At 41.7% G+C, this 21,613-nt stretch overlaps 1 protein-coding gene across 3 annotated transcripts in view; it reads right to left on the minus strand.

Annotated features, from left to right (window-relative positions):
- zfyve9a (zinc finger, FYVE domain containing 9a) overlaps positions 1-21,085 on the minus strand; it is a 29,064-nt gene extending 7,979 nt beyond the window's left edge. The window contains exons 1-12 of one of the 3 annotated variants that reach the window (XM_042428904.1): positions 20,804-21,085; positions 11,758-11,861; positions 10,610-10,717; positions 8,467-9,185; positions 7,723-8,430; positions 6,163-6,262; positions 5,353-5,529; positions 5,040-5,203; positions 3,423-3,552; positions 2,891-3,013; positions 1,640-1,795; positions 321-545 (exon numbers count right to left, since the gene is read on the minus strand). In XM_042428904.1, coding sequence (XP_042284838.1) covers positions 321-545; positions 1,640-1,795; positions 2,891-3,013; positions 3,423-3,552; positions 5,040-5,203; positions 5,353-5,529; positions 6,163-6,262; positions 7,723-8,430; positions 8,467-9,185; positions 10,610-10,679 — 2,572 coding nt within the window. In that variant the 5' untranslated portion in view covers positions 10,680-10,717; positions 11,758-11,861; positions 20,804-21,085. Of the gene's footprint in view, positions 1-320; positions 546-1,639; positions 1,796-2,890; positions 3,014-3,422; positions 3,553-5,039; positions 5,204-5,352; positions 5,530-6,162; positions 6,263-7,722; positions 9,186-10,609; positions 10,718-11,757; positions 11,862-20,803 lie in introns of all 3 variants that reach the window. The other 2 variants (XM_042428903.1, XM_042428902.1) reach the window with 2 other exon arrangements.
- Between the last annotated feature and the right edge of the window lie 528 nt (positions 21,086-21,613).

Genomic DNA, 21,613 nt, shown 5'->3' on the forward strand with positions numbered 1-21,613 from the left:
CTGAATCTCAAAAATCCTGTTGGTACAAGTATCAAAATATTTCAAACATGTCCTAGTGCCACGCAGACACCAGGTGGAGCTTGGAGCTGGACCAGGAGACAAGGATCAAACAAATACTACGTACAATCCTGCTGGATAATGTTGAGACTGATGATTACCGGTGTGTGCTGAATACATCTGTGACATCATTTTTGTCACTTTTAATCCCAAATGGACGAGAAGTCCTAAATGTGTTTAGATTTCCATGACAAATGGGTGAGACAGTTTTGTTAGCTGCTTTTTCCTTTGTGTTTTTGTATAATATGATGCCCAGAACTCACATCGGTACTCTGCGCCCAGTCGCAGCATGAGGCGGATGGGGAAAACCTTGGCCCAGGGTGTCTCCCACTTCTGTATCAGGATGCCGAAGAGGTAGGGCGGGTTGGGCAGCAGCAGGTCCTGCAGCGACTGGAAGGAGGGGCTGATGTAGAGGAAGCCGCCATGCTCCTTACTGCCCAGGAAGCTCTGCGTGAAGAACGAGTGGCTCAGGTGGCTCAGCACGTTGCCTTTAGGAGAAGAGGAAGAAGGGGAGAGAGGGTTGGGGAGGGCGGGGGGAAGAGAGGAGAGGTTGGTGATATCGGAGATGTGAGGAGGAGGTGGTGAAATAGGAGATGGAAGACAAGGCAAGGAAGTGGGGGAGAAAAGAAGAGTAATATAATAGGTGTTTGGAGAAAAAAAAGCATGAATAGGGTGAAGGAGATGGGAATAAAATGAAGAGAATGAAATGGAAGAAAAGGTGATGGATGAAAAATAACACAAGTGAAAAGGCAAAGATATAGAGAGAGACCAACACTCTCAATGTATTTGTGGGATTACTGTGTGTATAAGAACATTAACTAAATCCAACAACAGTGAATAAACAATATCTTTATTTGGCCTTCTGACATCTGTGCATGTTGCCCTATAACCTCATATTACCCGCAGAGAGTTCATGTTACTAATTATCTGTGGGAGGGATCACTGGCTCTAGATGGCACAAAACACAATAAACCTAATGGTGAGGCTCAGCGGCTGGGACTTGCTAAAGCCAGCACTTCTTCCTGAGGCCTGACTGATGGCGACTTAATCAGGAACGACACGACACGCACAATATGGCTCCTTTCCTCCAGTCTGAAACTGCTCCAGTGTGAATATGAAAAAGGAAACAGCCTGAGGGGAGCGAGCCGTCAAAGTCACACGATATTAGCTGTTTTTGCTCTGCAGCATACGGAGTTAAAAATGCAAGACAGGCGGTCGTGAGGTGTGACGCCTGCAGGGGGGAGAGGGGGGAGGGAGGCGACCTGACAGCAGGACACTAATGTTTGGACCATTTTTTTTTTGGTGAGGAAAGCGAGACAGCGGTGGACACTAACCTGGTTTCCAAATAGAGGACGACTGGATGCACCTGTCGTCTCTACGGAACAATAAGTAGAGCTGGAACATTTTCCTCTTGCATTACACTACATTACAGGAGGGTTAGCTCATTTTTAACAGTGCAGCACCCGACAGACAGGTGGACTCACCTGTGGACCTCGAGACAGAACTACTAATGAGTTGCTACCTCCCTTAAGAGGGGTGGACTCACTGAGCCTCATGGTGGAGCTGCTAGCTGTGTTCTTACCACTGAGGGCCTCCTGGTAGAGCTGCACGAAGTGGGTGAAGATGTCCTTTGGGATGGTCTTCTCGTCTGGTAGACACTGGAGCAGAATGACCACCTCCGCCTGGCCGACGGCGTGCATGCCCTTAGTCGTCACATACCAACACTTCCTGTTTACGTCTGTGGGGGTTGAGAGAAGAGGAGACTCGTCTGTCACATTAAACACACAGGAGAGTGTTACCAGGTTACATCAGAGCCATAAACATTTAAACAGCCCCTTTCAGACATGCATCTCTTCACGTGATGACAAATTTATCTGCTGGTCTCATGTCCGAATAAGCACCCGAGTCACTTTTATGACGGCAATCTTAGGATCTAGTGACATTAATAACACTTTCGACACGGCAAGTTGGAATAGACATAAAGGCTGCAGAAGCACAAGGTTATATATACACAGAGAGATTTAATATATGTCTTTTTTTCTCCTCATTGAGAGCACCCTATAAATGTACTACATAAATATCATCTTCTTTGTTCAAAGAGCATAAAATTACTTTCATAAATCACAAAACACTGAATTCGCCGATTTCAAGTTGAGACAATCAGAGTCAGATCAGTCTTTGAATGTGATTTTTTTTTCCCCTTCTGATGCTGGTACCTCTTAATTAAATAAATTAAGGCTTTGACAGCGAAATTAGTTTCAAACTCTATCACTGATGCAGGATATGAGTGAACAATGAACGACCTTCATATCATTGTATGTTTCAGCTCACCGCTGCTCTCAGCAGTGACGCCGCTCTTTCTCGAGCCAAAAGGTGCCAAATGCTGCGCTAGCATTAACCGTGACGGTCCTGTCATGTCTAAATAAAGTCATAGCAAACTTTAACATCACAGAATCCTACGTCTCAAAAAGCTTTAACAGATGGGTGAAGGTTACGTATCCCATGTCTAAAAAAGGGGCTGTAAAGCATGACATAAAAACATTTTTCTGAATTCTGGGTATGTTTAGTTATTGGGTGCTCAGTAATTCACAAGAAAAAAAAAGCTAAATCAGGCATGATTAAAAATGTATACAGTGCAAATATAGATTTTCCGTATTCCCTTAGATCATCTTGGAATCTATAATTTAAAAGTAGGTCCACACACTAATTTCTGCTCCTCTAGAAGTTAATTATATAAACAACGTTTTGACCTGAATTTCTTTAATTGCCATGTCATAACAGCCCCGAAAATCAATGTTTTAAATTGCGGACAAGAACTGGCTGAGTGACTCACAATTAACAAGCTTGACCATAGCGAGCAGGTTCGCATTGAGAACGAAGACCAGGGGGTCTGGGCCTCCCTCCTCCAGCTGCTGCATGAGGACAATCTCTGACGGCCTCTCCTCCACTGCATAGTCTGCAGGTGGGTTGGTGTGGAGTAAAAGAAGAAGAAGAAGAAGAAGAGGAGGAGGTGGGTGGAGGGAGGAGTCAAGGTAAAGTTAGATAAACGGACAGGGAGAACCAAGGATGAGAGAGGGTGGAGATGTCAGAGTGAGAATCAGAAAGGAGGTGAAAGATGATAAAGGAGTCACGCATGAGGTAAGAGAAGGAAATGATGATCAGACCAAGTTAACAGCTAAATCCTTTAAAACATCATCACAGCATCCCCCGTATATAAACCCCCGCCTCTACCTTGTTGGCAATGAGTGGTCGAAACATGAGCCGTGAAACTAAAGCACATAAAAAAAAACAAAAACAAGCACAAACACACAGCAGCTGACAGAGCAATGAGGAGGCAGCAGAATGGTGAGGATGAGGGCAAGCACCTGTGATGTGGCCTCCCGTACCTCCTTTGACGCCGGTGGAGATGAGGATGGGAGGGAGCCCGTCCTCCGGGATCAGACTGAGGGAGCTGCCCACGGGGCTGCCCACCGGGGCAACAGGGGTATGGGCTGCCTGAAGGTGGAGAGGAAAGGGAAGAGGTGTGTTCTTAGATGTAGGTTATAACACAGATGTAATAATAGAGCGTAGTATCCCAGAGGGCGTTTGTGGCCGTGATCATTGGTACGACGTGTAATACAAGTAAGTACATGGCGTAGCCTATAATCACAGTTAAATGTCCACTTTGGGGCGCTATGGCTCATATGGAACAAGCAGCATTACACGTCCACTGTTTGAACAGTTAAAAATAAAAATAATAATGTACATAGTATATATAGTATTTAAGGAGAAAGCCAGAGCGATCGCCGATTAGCTTCTGGGGTACGTCAGATTCTGGCTTAATGGCCGTTGTTAAAAAAATCTACCTGTTTGACAAATGACAGTAATAGAAAAAAAATGCCCTAAACTGTTGTACTTAAAGGAATAATTTCCATAAAGTTAGGGGACTTAAGGAACACAAATATCACAAAAAAAAGAGGTGGAGATATCCTGACTCTTAGTTCCCAGTATGGGTCAAGCTCCAACAATACTGGATCCTACACTTCCCATAATGCAACTTGATAATGTCTTTGGTAAATGTTCACATTATTCAAACACAACGCCACCAGTTCTTAAGGCAAACTTTGTGTTAAAAGGTTATTATTCTGAAAGCTGAGACTACTCAAGTAAGACCACCTGATGAAGCTCCTCATCATCATGCAACATTTTTCTGGGCTAAGTAGTTCTTTCCATGATTAGTACATTTATTTTCACATGTAAAATTGATTGAGTGTCCTTTAAATAACCCTAAATCACTTTTATTCAATACATTATAAGCTGCTAAACCATGAAAACAGTTAGAAAAGCACTGCAGAGAGGAGTCCACTTTCCCACTGGTGAGCTAAAATACTAAATCTTAACTAAAATAAATAAATAACCAAATCTTCACTTGAGCAGAACATTGGCAGCAAATTCAAATTCATGCATTATCATTGAGTTCATGCCAGTATGAAGTGTCACGGCAGCTGTGTCATGTGAAAAGTCTTGATCTTATATACTCGGGTTCTGTCTGCGTAGCGTCAGCAGGCCGTCTGAGATGAATCCTTTTAAAAGCTTCGACAATCACTCGGTTAAGCAGGCCGTGAATCATCCTGACAGTTGGCATTCAAGCCCAATGTGAATGTGCAGCACAACAGAAACGACCAAATTCAACTTGCTGTTCTCTTATTTGTTGTGAGGCAAACTTGACTCATTAGTCAGTTATGCTAGCTTACAGTGAACCAAATACAGTACATTCCAGCTTTGAGCATTTCAGTCTACTGGGGAAGCTAATTCTGATTAAGCCTTTGAACTTTGTTTACTGCGTGTTTACTGCGGTCCGTGACCCAGCCAGTAAAACCACCAACAATCCCACAGAAGGAGTTCTTTATCTTTCTCCAGCTAACTATGGAGAAGCTAATATGACCGTACAAGCAATCGTAATAGCATTAGCTGTGGGTGAATGCCTTTCGTGCCAAGCCTACCTCTGAGGACTCAGAACTGGAGGTTTTGTTCGAATATGTAGAGATGGCCAGTGATTGCGAGGGGGCGGGGCTGGAGGTCGCGGGTTTGGGGGACTCGGCTGTGTCTCCGTTAGGTAGGACCCCATCGGCAAACCAGACTCTCCTCTGCTCCCGTGAGAGGGACCCTAAAGGTGACATAAACACATTTTAGCTCTTTGTCTTTGTGTTGTTCGAGTTTGAAACTAAACTAAAAACTTAATGTGGTGGGGACACATTATAACTGTAAGAGGTGAAAAAGTTCTAAGAGTATTTTTATCCCTGGTAAAGGTCGTACCCTCGTTGCCAGGCTGTTTCAGGACTCCCACAGGCACCATGACAGTGGGAGGGGGAGAGCTGAGCACCCCAGAGGCCTGAGCTTGCTGCAGAGGGGGGATGGTGGAGCAGTACTCTGCGGGGTTGTTAGGGTTTGGACTCTGGTTGCTTCCAGTGACCTGTGACTCCCATGATTGAGCTGACAGAGACAAAAAGATCACATGTTCAATCTTTTATCATCTGTTAGCTCTAACTGTTGTGCAGGACATCAAACAGGTAAACAAGTGTTTAGTAATAAAGATGAGTAGTAAAAATGGCCAAATAAAAAGAATCACTAGACTATAGTTTGTCCATATTCTGTATATCTCTGAAGATATTTCTCACTGCATTTTGACCTGTCATAGTAAGAAAATCAGAGGTGTTACTAATTTCATTAATCAGGCTCTGTTCCAATAAGTGGCGCAGCAAGGCATTTCACTTAATATGCACAATATTTTACCTGTATGAAATGGAGTCATAATTAATGTCATTGATTAAATCTGTGCTTTTCCTGCTATGAAATGTCAATATGTCTGCTGTAAAAAAGGTATATATTTATATATATATATATATATAGTTGATAAAAGTATAGATATAATACCAACAATTGTACTGCAGCAACACTATCTACTTACTATTTACTTTTGTTCTCTTTCTCTTCCAGTCATTTGTAATAATCAAGTTTTTTTATTTTTTTTTTTTAAACGGAGCAGTACCTTGAAGTTGCATTTAAACATACAGCGTGCTAAACACAGATTCAGTTGGAGAGAATTAACTTTGCAATGGTGCTCACCACTCGTCAGTGCAGAGTGACAGGTGACGCAGACGCGGGCCTCCTTCCTGTCCATGTACACGAGCCTGCACTTCAGACTGCAGCACGTCGCACAGAACACCTTTAAGAAACCAACACACACAAAGAAACTTTATTTATACCACATTTCTACAAAGGGTGAGCGCACTGGTCAAAGCTGTGATGCAAATCATGTTCTTCTTTTTACTGTGAAAATTTTTAAAGGGTGAAGAATTGGAAATAAGTTGTGATTAAGTGTGCAGCAAATGCACCATTTTATGGATATTGATTTCCTGTACTTATCCAGAGCTTGCAGATGAGTACAGGGCACTTTACTTTCAATGGATTAGCACCTCATTAGACATCATTATCCAGTAATAGCGTGGAGGATCCTTTTAATTTCAGAGCCTCACAGCATCGTCATGAGCTGATTTGTGGATCTACCAGCCTGGTGGTGGATGCGCTGAGGATCCCGCTGCGTCTATTGTTTGCGGCCCCAGTGCTGGTGTCAGTATTACTGCAGTGCCAGCTCCTCCCTGCTCAAGTGGCAGAGAGTGTGTTTGTTTACCACCATGGGAAATTAAGTAGCAGTCCGGCGATTTTCCAGTGCAGTGTCAGCAACCAGATCTTCACTTTAAAGCATTGTGCCGACATCCCGCCGCACGTGTTGGTGGCCATAATGCTAAAAAAGCTACCTACACACCCACAGAGTTTATCTGCAAAGAAAACAGGAACTCATTTATCAAACCACTGCATTTAATTTACCTCATTTCTCCACAGAGTGCAACAAAGATTCTTGAAGTCACTGATGGAATACAACTCTGTACAATATTTTAAAACTGGTGATGCATTTCTCATCTGTTGTTCTTCATGCAATCATCATTTTAGCCCTTCATTAACCCCTTATTTATCTTGTTTTGTTATCAAAGGTGTCGTTTGTAAATTTTATTTCATTATGCCCTGAAAGATCTACACTGCAAAATGATGAATTAAATTAAAATATAAACATGTTGTGGAGAAATTCCCTCCTCTATCAAGGTTGCCACTATGTGGTGTTTAATGCATTTTAGTGCCAATATTTCAGCATGCTCTTGATGTACTGAGCTTTCCAAAAGCTTGCCTTGACAGGCCAACTTCAGTTCCCAGAATGCCCTTGTCACACCCCGTAGGAGAGGTGTGAACATGTTGGAGAGGTAGTCATAACATAGTAATAGTCATAACAACAACATAGTAACGGCAAGCAAACTTTTTTTGATGTCATGTAAATACAATAAATCTTCTGGTCAACTAGTCTATATACACTAATGCAGGAGTTGAAGTTGCATCACTGCCTTTTTCTGATGGTTTCTGATTCTGCAGGACAAACCCTAGAAAGTAAACTTGACTGTTGATGTTTTAGATTGTAGAAACTCATTATTATAAATGTAGCTGCACTGGAATTTTCTCAGTAATGGCACATTGTCTGATTTTTTACACCCAACAAGTAAATTGGCCCAGAAATGCACGGTACACTGCGCTAATGACTGTCTTTAGCTGTGTTATTAGTTTGGATTGTCCACTGACCTTGCCACAGGCCCTGCAGTGGTGTCTCCTCTTGGTAAAGGTGAACTTGACATCACATTTCATACAGACAGGAGCTTGTGAGTCGGGCACCCACACAGGTGCAACCTCTCCAAGGGAGCTGGCAGGTTTCCTGCCCAAAGCACCCTGTTGACCTGCCTGGAGGTCATTGTCTGGGCTCTCAGGGGGCATCAGGGAAGGAGAGTGGACAGCACTGTCTCCGTTCACTCCAACTGCACTCTGATCAGTCACGCTGCTGACCGTTGTTTCAGACGGCGTGCCTCTCCGACACTGGTTCTCGAGGTTCTTGTTCTTGCTGGACGAGCCAAGCTGATTTTGGACCTGGCCCGACAGCGGCTGTGGGATCTGAAGCTTGAGGGCGACCGGCTGCTTTGGTCGCGCCCCTCCGTAGGGCACGCTGACCGGCTGCAGCCGATTGTTGTTGAGTTTTGGTTGAATGCTACCTGACCCCACTGCTCCTCCATCGCCGTTCTCCTGCTTGCTCTCCTCCATTTCTTTCTCCTCAGTTACAGAGTCCTCTTTGGAGGGGACAGGAGAGGGAGAAAATCCCTCTTCCTCCTCCTCCTCCTCTTTCTCCTTAAGCTTGGAATGGCTCCCACTCTCCTGCTCCAAACCATTAGGAAGGCTTGTTATCCTAAGGAGCTCGTCTGTCTGTCCCTCTGAACCATATCTCCTCTCCTTCTCCTCCTCCTCTCGGACCCTTTCAGGAGACACACCGTTCTCCTCCACCTCACAATCAGCTTGAATGTCTCTTCTCCCATTCAGGAGACTTTCTCCCTGCTCCTCCTTTGAGTTTGCAGGTTGTCTTTCTTGACCAAAGTCCTGTAAAACAGGTGTACCAATCCCTTCTTTGACACCTTCCCCGTTCTGTGTTACCGGTTCCACATTTGGACAAATCTTCTCAGACAGGGCTTCTTCCTGTCCTAATCCTACCTCAAAGGTAAAGTGAGTGTGACTGACAGTGGAGCCTCCTCCTCCTCCTCCTCCTCCTCCTGATGCAGCTCTCTCTTCCTGATGAGGTTTAGCCTCCTGGTCAGAGGCACCGGGCTGGTTGTCTGGAGGAGAATTTATCTCCTTGCTGAGCCCATCGAGTTGTGGGCTGGCAGGGCAGCCGTTCTCCACAGTGCTACAGGCCGTCACAGGGGGCGGCGAGAGGTTGTCTGTGCCCACCAGTTTGCCGATGTTGGGCTGGGGGAGCGGTGGGCTGTGGACGTCTGCCGGCCTCTCCTCAACCCAGGATGGAGGTTCCGTACCGGGATTTCTTTTAGGGTCAGCCCCCGGGGTGGCGCTGGAGGAGGAATCGGGGAGGGTCTTGAAGGGCAGCGGACTCTCCCGGGGGCTGAGGTCTGCGTGGGCCAGGGCGGGGTTCAGAGAGAGCAGGTGGGCCGGCGGGGCCAGGATCTGGGTCCACTTGGCATCCGAGAGAATGGGGGTGTCCGTCTCATCTGGCAGAGAAAGAAAAGAGGAAAACAGAGAATATCTTACTGTACTTGTAGATTTATCTTGTCTTGTTTTGTTCTGTTATTTATTTTTCACTGATTTTTTGTAATATGTGGTCTTGTGTTTCAGTATGTTTTGTATATATTATAATTACAAGAATTAGATGGATATTTGTCTTAAAACCATAGTCCTGAAAAGAAATCAGCTGATCCAATAGTGGTTTCATCCCTCAGTTTTTGAATAGCTTGCAGGTTTCTCTTCACGTTCATGACATGAAACAAAAAAAAAAAATAAGAGGAAGTGGCTACCAGCAAAGAGATAATGAATCTTCAATAGCAAGACAGGAAGCCTCAAATGAACTGCCACAGAGAAGTAATACAAAGATGCACGCTCCCAAGTGATCGAAAGAGCTAAAAATGGCAGGAACAAACCAGGGGACAAATTGAGAAATGAGGTTGGCATGGAGTAGGAAATTAGTGTGTGGATGGACTGGGAAATTCTGAGAAAAGTGGGCCAAACGTCTCCATCACCCCTGGGAGTCATCAGTCAAGCCGACAAATGAATGCTGTGTAAAATGAGCGGAAATTCTTATAATATTTACTCCAAACGGCTTTCTCACACAGCCATGTCAGCGTAACAGCTACCGTATAGCCTTCGCCTCCCTCAACTGGAATTCATGCTAAGCTGTTTTACTATGTGCTGTACCAGGTTCAAGCACACACACACACACACACACACACACACACACACACAGTTAATCTGCCAAGCTGGATCTCTGGCAGAGGACACACAGATAATCACTCACAGCCAAAATACACACTGAGCTCACAGCGACATTAAAATACAATAAAATGTGTGTGTGAATCAGCAGGACCGGCATTTTTCTGGGGTCATCGGCGATAAATCCAGAAAAAAAAAAAAAAGAGCCTGTCGTTCCTCTAAAATAAGCTGAGTGTTTATAATTGAGAGCTGGGAGTCTGCAGATGCATAGCTCCGTTTACTTTACAATTACCATAAATAAACTGGAACCGCTGCTTCAGAAAAAACGCTAATACAATTTCTTTACTTGTTGTGAGCATTAAGTGTGGAGAAAAAAAAAGACAACGCTCTTGCCTTGCACCAATTACACAGTCTCACACAAGCCCAAGGGAAATGGATAATCCAATTAGTCCTTTTCCCTGTCTGCCCACCCTCAGTCACCACCTATAAATGTTACTCAAACTCATCGGGCGGTGGTTCATGTTGTCTGACACCTTGATGGTTTACTCAGGGGTTACGTAACGGCATCTTAACCGCAGCTCTTCTGAAACTTCAATCCCCACAGATATGTCTTGTCTCATCCGTCTTTTCGAAGCACACTGACTCACTGTTTGTCCCCCGTCTCGTCCCCACATCCGTTAAAAGCGCCCGTCCTTAGCCCGTAGCTCACCTTCGTTCTGCTCAAACTCATCCAGCACCTTGTCCAGGTTGAAGGCCTCGGCCTGGAAATAATTCTCCATGGGTCAGGAAGCTCCACCCTGCCGACGGCCGTGTGAACCTAGAAGCGGACGAAACGTGTCTTCAATGACAACTCGTGCTCACATATCCATACTGTATGCAGATGTCCCCTCACGGCCTGAATCATATCTCCTTTTTTTAATATCTTTCTCTTCTACTCCACTTTAATATGACTTCTTTAAGCAGAAATATCCCCTCTGATGCTTATTTGCTCTTATTTCTCATTTCCCACCCAAGCAGTCTTGTCTTTTGTGACCATTCTGGGGTCACAGAGATAATAAAAAGGCAAGTATGTGTATGGTCAAAAAAAGTAGTTTCCTGACTGAATTAACTGAACTTAAAATGCAATAACAAAGTGCTTTACATTCTCCTTAAGCCAACAATGCATAAGACCTTCCTTTACATGAAAAAATGAGATACTGTCTCACATTTTGCTAAGAGCAATACGTTAAAGATTATGCATCCACCTGTGTGATAATGTAGGATTACATAGTTTACTAGTTTAGCCATGAGCAATTTCTCATAGCAGATTCTTTAACTAAAGTAAAGGGAAAAGTAAAAGACATCATTTCGTGTACTATTAAGTTTCGGGTTTTAATGTATTTTAAACTGTTTTTTGACCTTTCTTACTGATGTCTGATGTAATGTTCAAGATTTAGCAATCAAAACCACTTAACAAAACTACAATAATCACTCTTTAGAGGTTAGTTTACATTGTACAAAAATAAAGCCCACATGTAGCTGTATAGGCTAAGCTGAAGCTTCAGGCATGATTTTAGTTTGCTTTTTCATATTCTTTATGTGCTTCCATTGAAAGATGTTGACAATGGCCTCGGGTGCCTCTGACTTAACGTGAAAATACTATTACTACTACTACTACTACTACTACTACTACTACTACGACAGTTGAAACAGTAAAATAGTTTGCATGTTCTTATCACAGGTTCAATTTACAAATGAACTCCACACACTCTATGCCCTGTGAGTTATCCAGGTATAAATTACCTTTGACTCACGTGAAAAATGTGTATATATATATTTAAACCGTGAAATAACTCTCCTCTCTCCGTGAGTCCTCACCTGCACAGAGGTCCTCCTCAGCAGTCCCAGGCGGCGTAATTTCTCAGCAGGTTTCCCTCTCAGTTCTCACTTCACCCAGTCTGGCAAGCGCCCAGCGCCCACACCTAACAGGGAGGGGAAACACCATTCAGTAAAGAGCTGCTTTTCAACCTGTGTGGTGAAGCATGTTGTTGTTTGACTGGTGGTTGCACTGTTAGGTGATACAGTGAGTAGGGTCACAGCGAAAAACTGAACTCCCTACATGATTATATACAGTATATGAAGATTATAGAAACTATACAAGTTATCTCAAGTGCCCCTCAAAGTACTCCGAGTGTTTAATCAGTTTTTTGGGCGTATTGACGTTTGTCTCTATTGCAAATCCCACTTTGCTTTAAGTTATGGATGTTCTGCCTTTAAAACACAAGGTGAGAACATCAAACCTCACAATTCATGTAGAAATTAAACAAACCTCTTTTTCTTTTCTTTGTATAATCTTGGTATTTTCAAGCATATGAATCACAGCTGTGTTCAAATAACAACATTAACTCAACATCAACGTTCCCACACAGCACACTGATGATAAATCAGAACAAAATCTTAGATAAGTCTTGGACTCTACAGTTCAAAGATAAACAGCACAGTCTCCATCTTAGCATGTACTCAGAAGCTTGCGTGTTGTACATCATCGAACATAGTGAGCCGTTACCCGTCCGAGCTCGACGAGGCAATCAGAGTCATGGATGGAAAACAGCTGAAGCCTGAATTACTGCACAGTAAACCTGCCCGGTCTGTCCTTGCTGATGAGGAGACCTTGGAGCGGGGATGTGACGTGACGTGATGTGTGTGTGTGTGTGTGTAGGGCTGCGAGTGAGTAACAGCCAGGCTGAACTTCAGGGTCATTCTCATAAGGACAAGAGCGACCAGGGATTACACCAGAGACCAAATATTCCGCAGAGCAAAGGCCTCGGAGAAAGGAGCAGAGTCAACATATTTTCCGCTTAGTTTAAGATGCAAGCAGGGGCAGGATGTCAGCACAAAGCAGTGAAGGCACAGGACAGGAGGGATGAAGCTACACGTGTAGCGTATCATAGGTCGTACTGTTTCAACCACATCAGGAACACATCTGAAGGAGGACGCTGATATTTTAAGAAAAAAAAAAAAAAAAGAGCACTCACTACAAAAAGGCTGTCTGTAAATTATAAAAATCTACAAAATTAATAATCCAGCAGTGAGTGAAACAAAACAACGATGCTTTAATTGGAGCACATAACAAACCTTCAGGCGAGCACAGTCCAGATGGAATATGATGACTCAGTGTAGGCGAAGCTCACGCCAAGTGGTGTCTGCATCAATACAAACACGATCTTCACTCAGTAAAACAAATAACCTTTTACTAAGAATTTCATATAATCACCTTTCTCTACTGTACAGCAGGTGACAACAGTGACTCAACCTACTACCAACTTATGTGGGAGGTTCAGACATCCAACACATGAGGTGTCGCTGCAAAATGTTACATTCATCATCTCGGATTAGGGAAGTCATTTCTCTTGCAATTCAATTCAGATTTTTAAAAAGAAGGAAGTAATAAATGCTAATAATTCACAGTAACCTTTAGGGGTCAAGGCAGATGTAACCAGTTGAGTTTCCAAACACTGGAATATTACAATGCAGTGACACCAGTTTGATAATTACATGGTTTTAACTACATGAACCAGATTGTGATACTTAATGATATTGATTAAGTCCTCATAATTAGGGCTGGGTATGGTGAAATGTAGCAGTGCTTGGTGGTACGATATTGCACCCGTGTTTTAGTACAGACACCAAAATGATACTTTTTTCAATACTTTTGAAAAAAAAACACAAATCTGTTTCTCCTCATTTTTTTTTATTTAACAAAAGCCAAATTAAAATAGTCCAAGATTTTAATTAAACTCAGCAACAACGTGATCAAGACATTTGATGCCAGCTTCTGTATTTGACAGTTTTGGTGCTGTGGACACATTTCTGTTGTGATTTTAAGTTAGTATTATTTTTAGGCATTTTAATGCTTTCTTAGATTACACAGATTTTAACCACACATGGATTTCAGTCAGGTATGTGTGCATTTAGATTTTAATGACTGTAACAGTATCCCCACTGGGAGAGGAAAAATCAAAAAAACTCAACAACAAACCCTCTGTCTACCCGTTGACCTGCACAGGCCCAGTTAAAAACTGTTTAATTCTGAAAATCTGCTGAAAACAAAGTGCTGGAGATAATCCAGGTTGGACAGAGTAAATTAGCTTCACATCAGATGACCCCAGCACTGACTGGGAGCAACATCTAAGCACCAAAGTTGAATCTTTTTATGAACAGCACACTCTGTCCAACCTCTGCAATTTTTACCTCAGTACAGGTTTCACTCTATATTCAATGAGACTTCTTAAATCCTCTCACCCCATATGAGCATTAAAAGCTCCAGTGGACTGCGGGACAGTGCACGCATAAACACAAACACACATGAACACACACACACACACACTTCCATGAGGACAGGAGCCCGTCCCTGATTAAGATTTAATTACTCTGCAGAGGCGTTGAATAATGCATCTTTAGTCAAAGTGCGTGAAGGAGTTGTATTTTTAGATGTGTAAACTTAGGAAGATGCTTTAAAAGAGACATATGTGCATGAGAGAGTGTGTCAGTCAGACAGACTGTGGAAAGAAAATAGTCCTGCGGCGACACGATCTTGAGAAAACGTTGTGTACAAACAAGCTACTCCAGACTGTCTGACCTTCAACTCGTCAACTAATGATTCATCAAAAACTGCCAGAGGAGCGATTACATGTGGTGTAGTCTGAAGTAAAACAAGAAAATTAAAGTTCCTGCACAGCTATAATCTAAGTAGCTAAGTTTTTACTTATTTTGCCTCTTCTTAGGTCTGTGTGAGCGTGTACAGACTGTGTTTGACTGACGTCTCTCTAACTATCCTATTAGTTTTGCACGTGTTCAGGAGAAGTTGCACCTTCATCGTTCCCATTGGTTGATAAAGTCTGATGATCTTGTGTCATTCCAGCACGGCTCTGCCCAACTTCTACCTGAGCAGAAAACTAATTAGCCAGAATACATGAAAACACCTGTGTGGGTGTGATGGGCCTTTAAGACTGCATCCAACACAACTGAAGATTATTCCATTTACTCTAATTTAACTATTTTACAGACTAATGACAGATGTCCACCTCAACTTAACAAAACCCTGAGAAATGTTGACGACAGGAAAAAAATATAAAGCAGCAGAAGAAAAGAAAAATTATTATGATGTGAATAAACAAGCAACTCCTCACTTCGGTCCAGACTGAAATGTCTCAACAACTATTAGACAGACTGTCTGGTGGAGATTTTGTACAGATGTTTGTGGTCCCCTTAAGATGATTTGCAATAACTTTAGTGATCCCTTAGCTTTTCCTCCTGCGCAATCATCACATAAAAATTTGGGATTGTCCAATACTCTGGATAACAGCCAAAGAGCTGCAAAACTAATGACATTACCATCTGCCTCAGCTGTACTTTATGTTCAGTATTAATTAGTAACTGATAGCATGCTAACATGCTAAACGAAGATGGTGAACATGGTAAACAGCACACAACTTGTGGAACTTTCGAAGACTGATTTGATCAAAGTCACTGCACAGAGAATGAATCATGAAACGTGTCCCACCTTTATTTTCTACATTAGTGTGTGTCAATATAATAGATACTTCTATATCTACAGGGTAAAACATGAATAAGGATGACATGGAGACACGACTGTGAAAAACACCAGAGACTCTATTCTATTTTTACATCAAGCAAACTCAGTTGATCTCCACTCACTACAGTCATGCTCCAGCCTGTACTGTAAGCCAGACATGCTAATAACGAAATGGCCTTACAGACTACTAACACGATAAACCATGCCTGACTGGACAGCCTGACGTGGCAGCGAAATGAAATAAGACAAGGACATAAACAGTGAGGAAGCTCGGACATACTACTGTAGAATGCCAGAGCGGTTCATTAAGTCCCTTCTGTCAGAACAAGACTGTTTCCTGTTGTTGTTTCCTGTGTGGGAACTGCATTCACTTCCTCAACAGTCAGGTGGAAATCCCTTGCAATCATTGCTGTTATTTGACATATCTTTGAGTTCTGTTATTTATCTACAATTCTTTGGATTTAGTTTCGTTGATTAACGCTTCTCTATTTTGGGATGTTTAACTTCAAATGTTGTTTTTTTTCTGATTTCTTGTTTTCTTTCCTTATTATAAATGACTTGGAGTTAAGATATGATACTTAAATTAACTAAAATAAAACACATAACTAAAATAAACTTCACCATCCAACTTCAATCGCTTCACTGCATCATCCTCGTTATCATTGTTTGGCACATTTCCCACATTTCAGGAACTTTCCCACCGACAGAAAACTTTTAAAAAGAGAAGTCAGTTCCTTTATCTGCGTTTCCACCGGAAGAACCAGAGTCTAAATTAAAATGTAGGAAGTTTTAACCCCCAAAAAGTCCCTTTTTAAATTCTATGATTTTTCTTAGAATATTTCAACACAGCAACTTTTATAGTTATTGTTAGACAATTCAGTGAAACTGACAGCTCATCTACTACAGGTTAGAATATTCTTCAGTCATCAGTCACTGGCTGCTTTGCTGTAGAAATATGTTTTATAAGCATCTAACATCATATCAAACATGTCGTTGGCAGCTTTATTAATAATTTCTAATTGTTTCAGGTCTTCTAACATGAAGACACTGCTAAATTTGTTGTTTTTGTCTGCTGATTGGCAACAGTGTGAATTTCTCTTTTAAGCTCTTTGGTTAGCATTGTTGTGAATGAAAGTTATCCACAAATTGAGCAGAACAGTTAGCCTTATATGATTTAGAATTTTAGGCGTTGATTAAGCTAACAGTAGTACACCTCCTCAAGAACAGGTGATATTCACCAGGCTGAGATGAGAAATTTAAGACAAGTTCATGCAGTTAAGAGTTTGTTAAATCTGAATGGGAACACTCGAGTAACTACGAGCAAACTGCACAGAAAACAGTAAGCGTAGTTTAGGATAAAAATACGAAAATGTTCTTGATGAGACTCATTATTTTCTCAATGGTCCATTTTCTGAGGATGGTTTTCTTATAAATGTGAACAAAATTGGCTTTTTTTACCAGCATACATCTTGATTTCACAGCAAGAAAATTAAACAGGTGTAATTAAAACCATTAGTAATGGTTCCATGCAATTTAATGCACTATTTCCAGGGTGCTGGTATTGTCCATGCTGGTTCACTGGCACGGCTTAAAAGGCCTTATGAAGCCATTGTTAATTAGTTACACTTGTGCTTTTCTTGCCATGACAACTCAAAACATCCATTATGAAAAACACCTATCCGTGCAAGTATATTTAAAGCTTTTTACATCTAAACTCAGAGGTTGACTCAAGTTTTCTTCTTCAAATTAAGAATAAATGCCTTCCATAAATGTTCCTAAGTGTTCAGACTTGGTCTGAGCTCCTGAAGTATTTATAAGAGCTCCAGAGGTATCCTAACCCGGTTAGGAGTCACCAGCTGATGTCTGCATTACTCATACAGAGGCGGAGACCAAACAGTTTCCAAAGAAGAAGAGATATTTTGGAAATATATATACGATGATATAAACCATAACATGGCTGAAGTCATTCAGATCCTTGACATGTTCAGTTGACCTTGTAGTAATTCTTCCTATTTCACACGAAAACTAAATATATTTCAAAGTGCAAAAATTATTACGAGGGCTTATTTTAAATATATAAAATCTGTCTCTGAAAGCTCAGGTGTGACATTTATCTCGCCTCAAAATTTGAAGAAAAATGTCACGTTTTGGAGACACATGTCTGTATTTTCTGTTCTGAAGAAACAATTACAAATCCATTTCGTTCATTTACAGACACAACATATAAATAACAAAATTATCTCAACCCAAAGTTGACTTACTGACTGATTTTTTGGAACATTCAACCACATCCAACAGTCTTCATCAGCAAATGGAAACTGACTCAGGTGTCATAATAAGAGAAGACCATGTGATGGATTTGATATCAAGAAAAAAAAGCTAGTAAGTGGACCTTGAGTTGAGTATTATTTTGTCACACATCCTGAGCCCAAAAATCAGGAATGACCTTCCACGCTCAAAACCACTACATATCTTTGAAAATCTAACCTTCTTTAACATATTCAAGAGTTTTATTTACTGTAAATAAAACGACATCTAAGATAAATACTGGTAATTTGGATAAATACGTCTTATCGTAAGCTCATTTCTTGCAGGCTTCAATATATTGAAGCATATGTAAGATTGGAGGGATGAGGAGGAAGCTTTCAGAGGATTAATAATGACAAGCTGTGCATTAAACCATGATGAATGGTGTGATGCTGCGCTGACGCATAACCTTATGAGGGCTGCTATTGGCTGCTTTGGTGCATCAGGGAGGATATTCAGGCAGACGTCGCTGTTCTCATTATTTCACTACGTTTGGTGTCATTTAAGTCACAACATGAGCGTTATGCTTAGACGTTGCTGAAAGTTCACACCCTTATGCGACGTGCCTTAGTTCTACTTTTTCTAATAATAAGTTAATGATATAATTCTAATAATTTTTGACTTGTAAATAAAGATTATTTTTAATTCTTTCTTGTAAATTTTATGCATATTGACCCTGGACTTTTGAGTTAACTTTATTTCCATCACAACAAACGTTATTATGAACTTGTCTTGTTCCAAGTGCATGACAGACAGGATAATATTCAGCACAGCCTTAAAATAGTAATAAAACCTTCATATAAATAAAACATAATCAAGTGCATAAAATACCATAATTATAAAAGATAAGCTAAAAGTTAAAAGCTTAAAGAGAAAAAACAATTTTGACCATGATATATTGAAAGCTGATGTTTCATTCACTGAAGGTTTGGGGTCGAGAAAACCCCTCTTAAATATTTCTTCAAGTAAACAGAGTTCTGGACCAAGTTTCTGGACTGTTTTCCACCTCTTGTACTACAAAATTCCATGGACTGCAGGCTCACATCCTGATTAACAGCCCTTTATGATCCATACTAGACACCGCCATGCTCCAGACGCCGTCTACTTACGGGGAAACACAGGAAACCTCAAATGATCACTTCCTCTCTTTAAGAATGGACTGACATCACTTTCTAACAACATGATCGCATGACTGAGTGACACATAATTATGTAATGTTTCAACGCCCTGACTGGGAGCACACTGGGAGTTGTCTAACCTCCGCCAGTAAGTTTAATTTCTTTCAATAACAGTGAGCACTGCTTGAGATTAAAAGAAATAAAAGCATCATCTCATGAAAGAATAACAAGCCACACAGGTTTGTATCCTCCCAAGAGGTCACACTTCCTCAAAAAAAAATTAAAAGAGATCATCTCTTTGATGAGAGGTTGAAATGGTTAATCCGTTGAGGTTTGAAGAAGGAAAGTTAAAGAAGACAGTAGCTGTCCTCCTGCTACAAAGAGCTGCTTCACAGCAAGTGTCAAAAGCTATTATGAGCTTCCTTTCTCCCTCATGTTTTGATCTACATTTAACCACCACAAGACAAAAAACAGCAAAAAGGAGACAGGCTGCTGGGCTGCCATCAGGGAGAGACTTGTAATACTTTCTGAAAGCATACAGTAACCTACATCTGGGAAGTCTGTGCACACACACACATACACGAGAGCCTGTTGGATCAGTCTACTCAATCAACCCCCCTGGGTTTTCATACTGCTGGAAGATGTACTGGGATATCATCTTCTCTTGCTGTAGGTAAAAAACCTTCATCGAGCATGTGACAATCGCAGAGTGATGAGGCTGAAGGGGAGAAGTCAAACAGGACCAGACAAGAAAATCATACATATACACAGCTTAAGCTTTGCCTGTAATGTGAATGATACACTGATTTCTTGGGAGGAGGGGGGGAAAAACACACACACTTTGATATTATCTGATCTGGCTTTCTCTTTATGACAAATTCAATTTCCCTCACTGTTGATGACTATTCAAGGTGGCACTGGGATGGGCCCACCTTTCTTCATAAATGCATCTCAAGAGCTTCACTGAGGCCCGGTATCACCAAAAAAAATAATAAGGTTAAAAATGCAAAAGACAAACCTCACCAAAGAGCAGATAGATGACCATTAGCTTGGATTATGCAACCCTGTGGCTGTGCCTGCTGCCTACAGGCCAAACACAGCCTCAGATTGGTAAATATTATTCACAGGTAGACAGGGTAAACACATGGGAAACTGCTCCGTGTTATTAAATAGAGGACGCTTAATCAGCAGCAAAACCAGCACAGTTGAGGTTTGTTTGCACTAAAACTTGTGTATAGTTGTGTTAGCTAAGAGTTGCTAGCTGAATTTAACGTCCACACACACAAAATACGCGAACACAAAAAAAAGGCCACGAGTTAAGTTTCCAAAACAAGTGGCTTGAACAACATGGTGAAAATGTGTAATTTAGAGGGCAAATAATAGGAGTGAACAAGCAGCAGGCTGCACCAGGCGGATGAGGTAGCTGGTATATTAGCCTCAACGGTTCAGCGGGCAGTCGTGCGACGAGTGACGGCAGCGACTTGCTGCTCTGACGGACAGTCACACCGTCACTGAGTCGGTGGGCTTCCAGGCTAACGGCCAGTTTTTAACCGTTATGAGACGTTTTAAAAAAAAAGCAATCCTCCTGCGGTTATTTTCAGAGTCAATTTCTCAAAGTATTTTACCCTCCGCTGCACTGATATGTTTTAGTGTTCAGCTACAGCTCGTAATATAAAAGCTATGTTAACGTGTTGTGTAATTAATTGACGTAAAAATAGTGTTACCGTAACACCACCTTCTCGGTATTCCTTGCCGTCCAGCTAGCTAAACAAAAAAAATACCACAACACCTACCCACACTGACTTCTTGGGTCAATGGCGGTGAAACGTTAGTAACGTTCAGAGCCACAACAGACCTGTGAAATGTCATGAGAAATAAAAAATAACAAAATTCATTTACTCACCGGAGGAATCCTCATCTTTACGCGCAGCCCCGCGGAGCCCCTCCGTCAGTATCCGTCATACTCTAATCGCCTTTGAAAGCTATTTTTGAGTATCCTCCCCGTGTTAGACCCTCCGCTGCCTGACTCAAACAGCGCAAGTCGGAAAGTACAGCTTGTAGTCAGGCTGTCGTAGTTGGGCGACAGCAGCGCTCATGGATCCCTCCTCCTCCTCCCCCGACGGTTCAATACTGGGAGAGACTGTGGAGCAGCGTCAAGCTAACAGGATGACAACATGTGACGTCCGGTTAGGTATTTCAACACAAACTTTTTTACTGACGAATGATAAGCTATGAGAGCCTGCATTTAAAAGAAAAATACTTAAAGATCCCCTCCATACGTTTTAAGATGTATATAAAATATTCTGCTTTGAATAATAAAGTGTGTCCCATATGGTTTTTCCACAAAAAAAGTTCAATTAACTCGTTAAAATCTTTAAAATTACTCCTTCTCCCTCATTAAAAATTCCAAAATCTGTAAAATCTTAAAATTGAATTTTCAGTGAGCACAGATAAATTTTCCACTTTCAACAGATGAATGTTAAAACAGCTTTTAAATGTCAAAATCTGCACTTACATCACTCTGCACAGTGAAGCTCAAACATTCAACTGAAGGAACAAGAAGAAAAACATATTTTATTTTGAGTGGAGGAGGGACTTTAATGTACCAGTGTGTGAGATTTAGTGGCATCTATCGGTGAGGTTGCAGATCGAAACCTACTGAATACCCTTCCCCTCACCCTCCCCTTCCAAGTGTCTATGGTGGCAGCGAAAC

Source organism: Thunnus maccoyii, chromosome 12, assembly GCF_910596095.1.
Source record: "Thunnus maccoyii chromosome 12, fThuMac1.1, whole genome shotgun sequence".
Lineage (NCBI taxonomy): Eukaryota > Metazoa > Chordata > Actinopteri > Scombriformes > Scombridae > Thunnus > Thunnus maccoyii.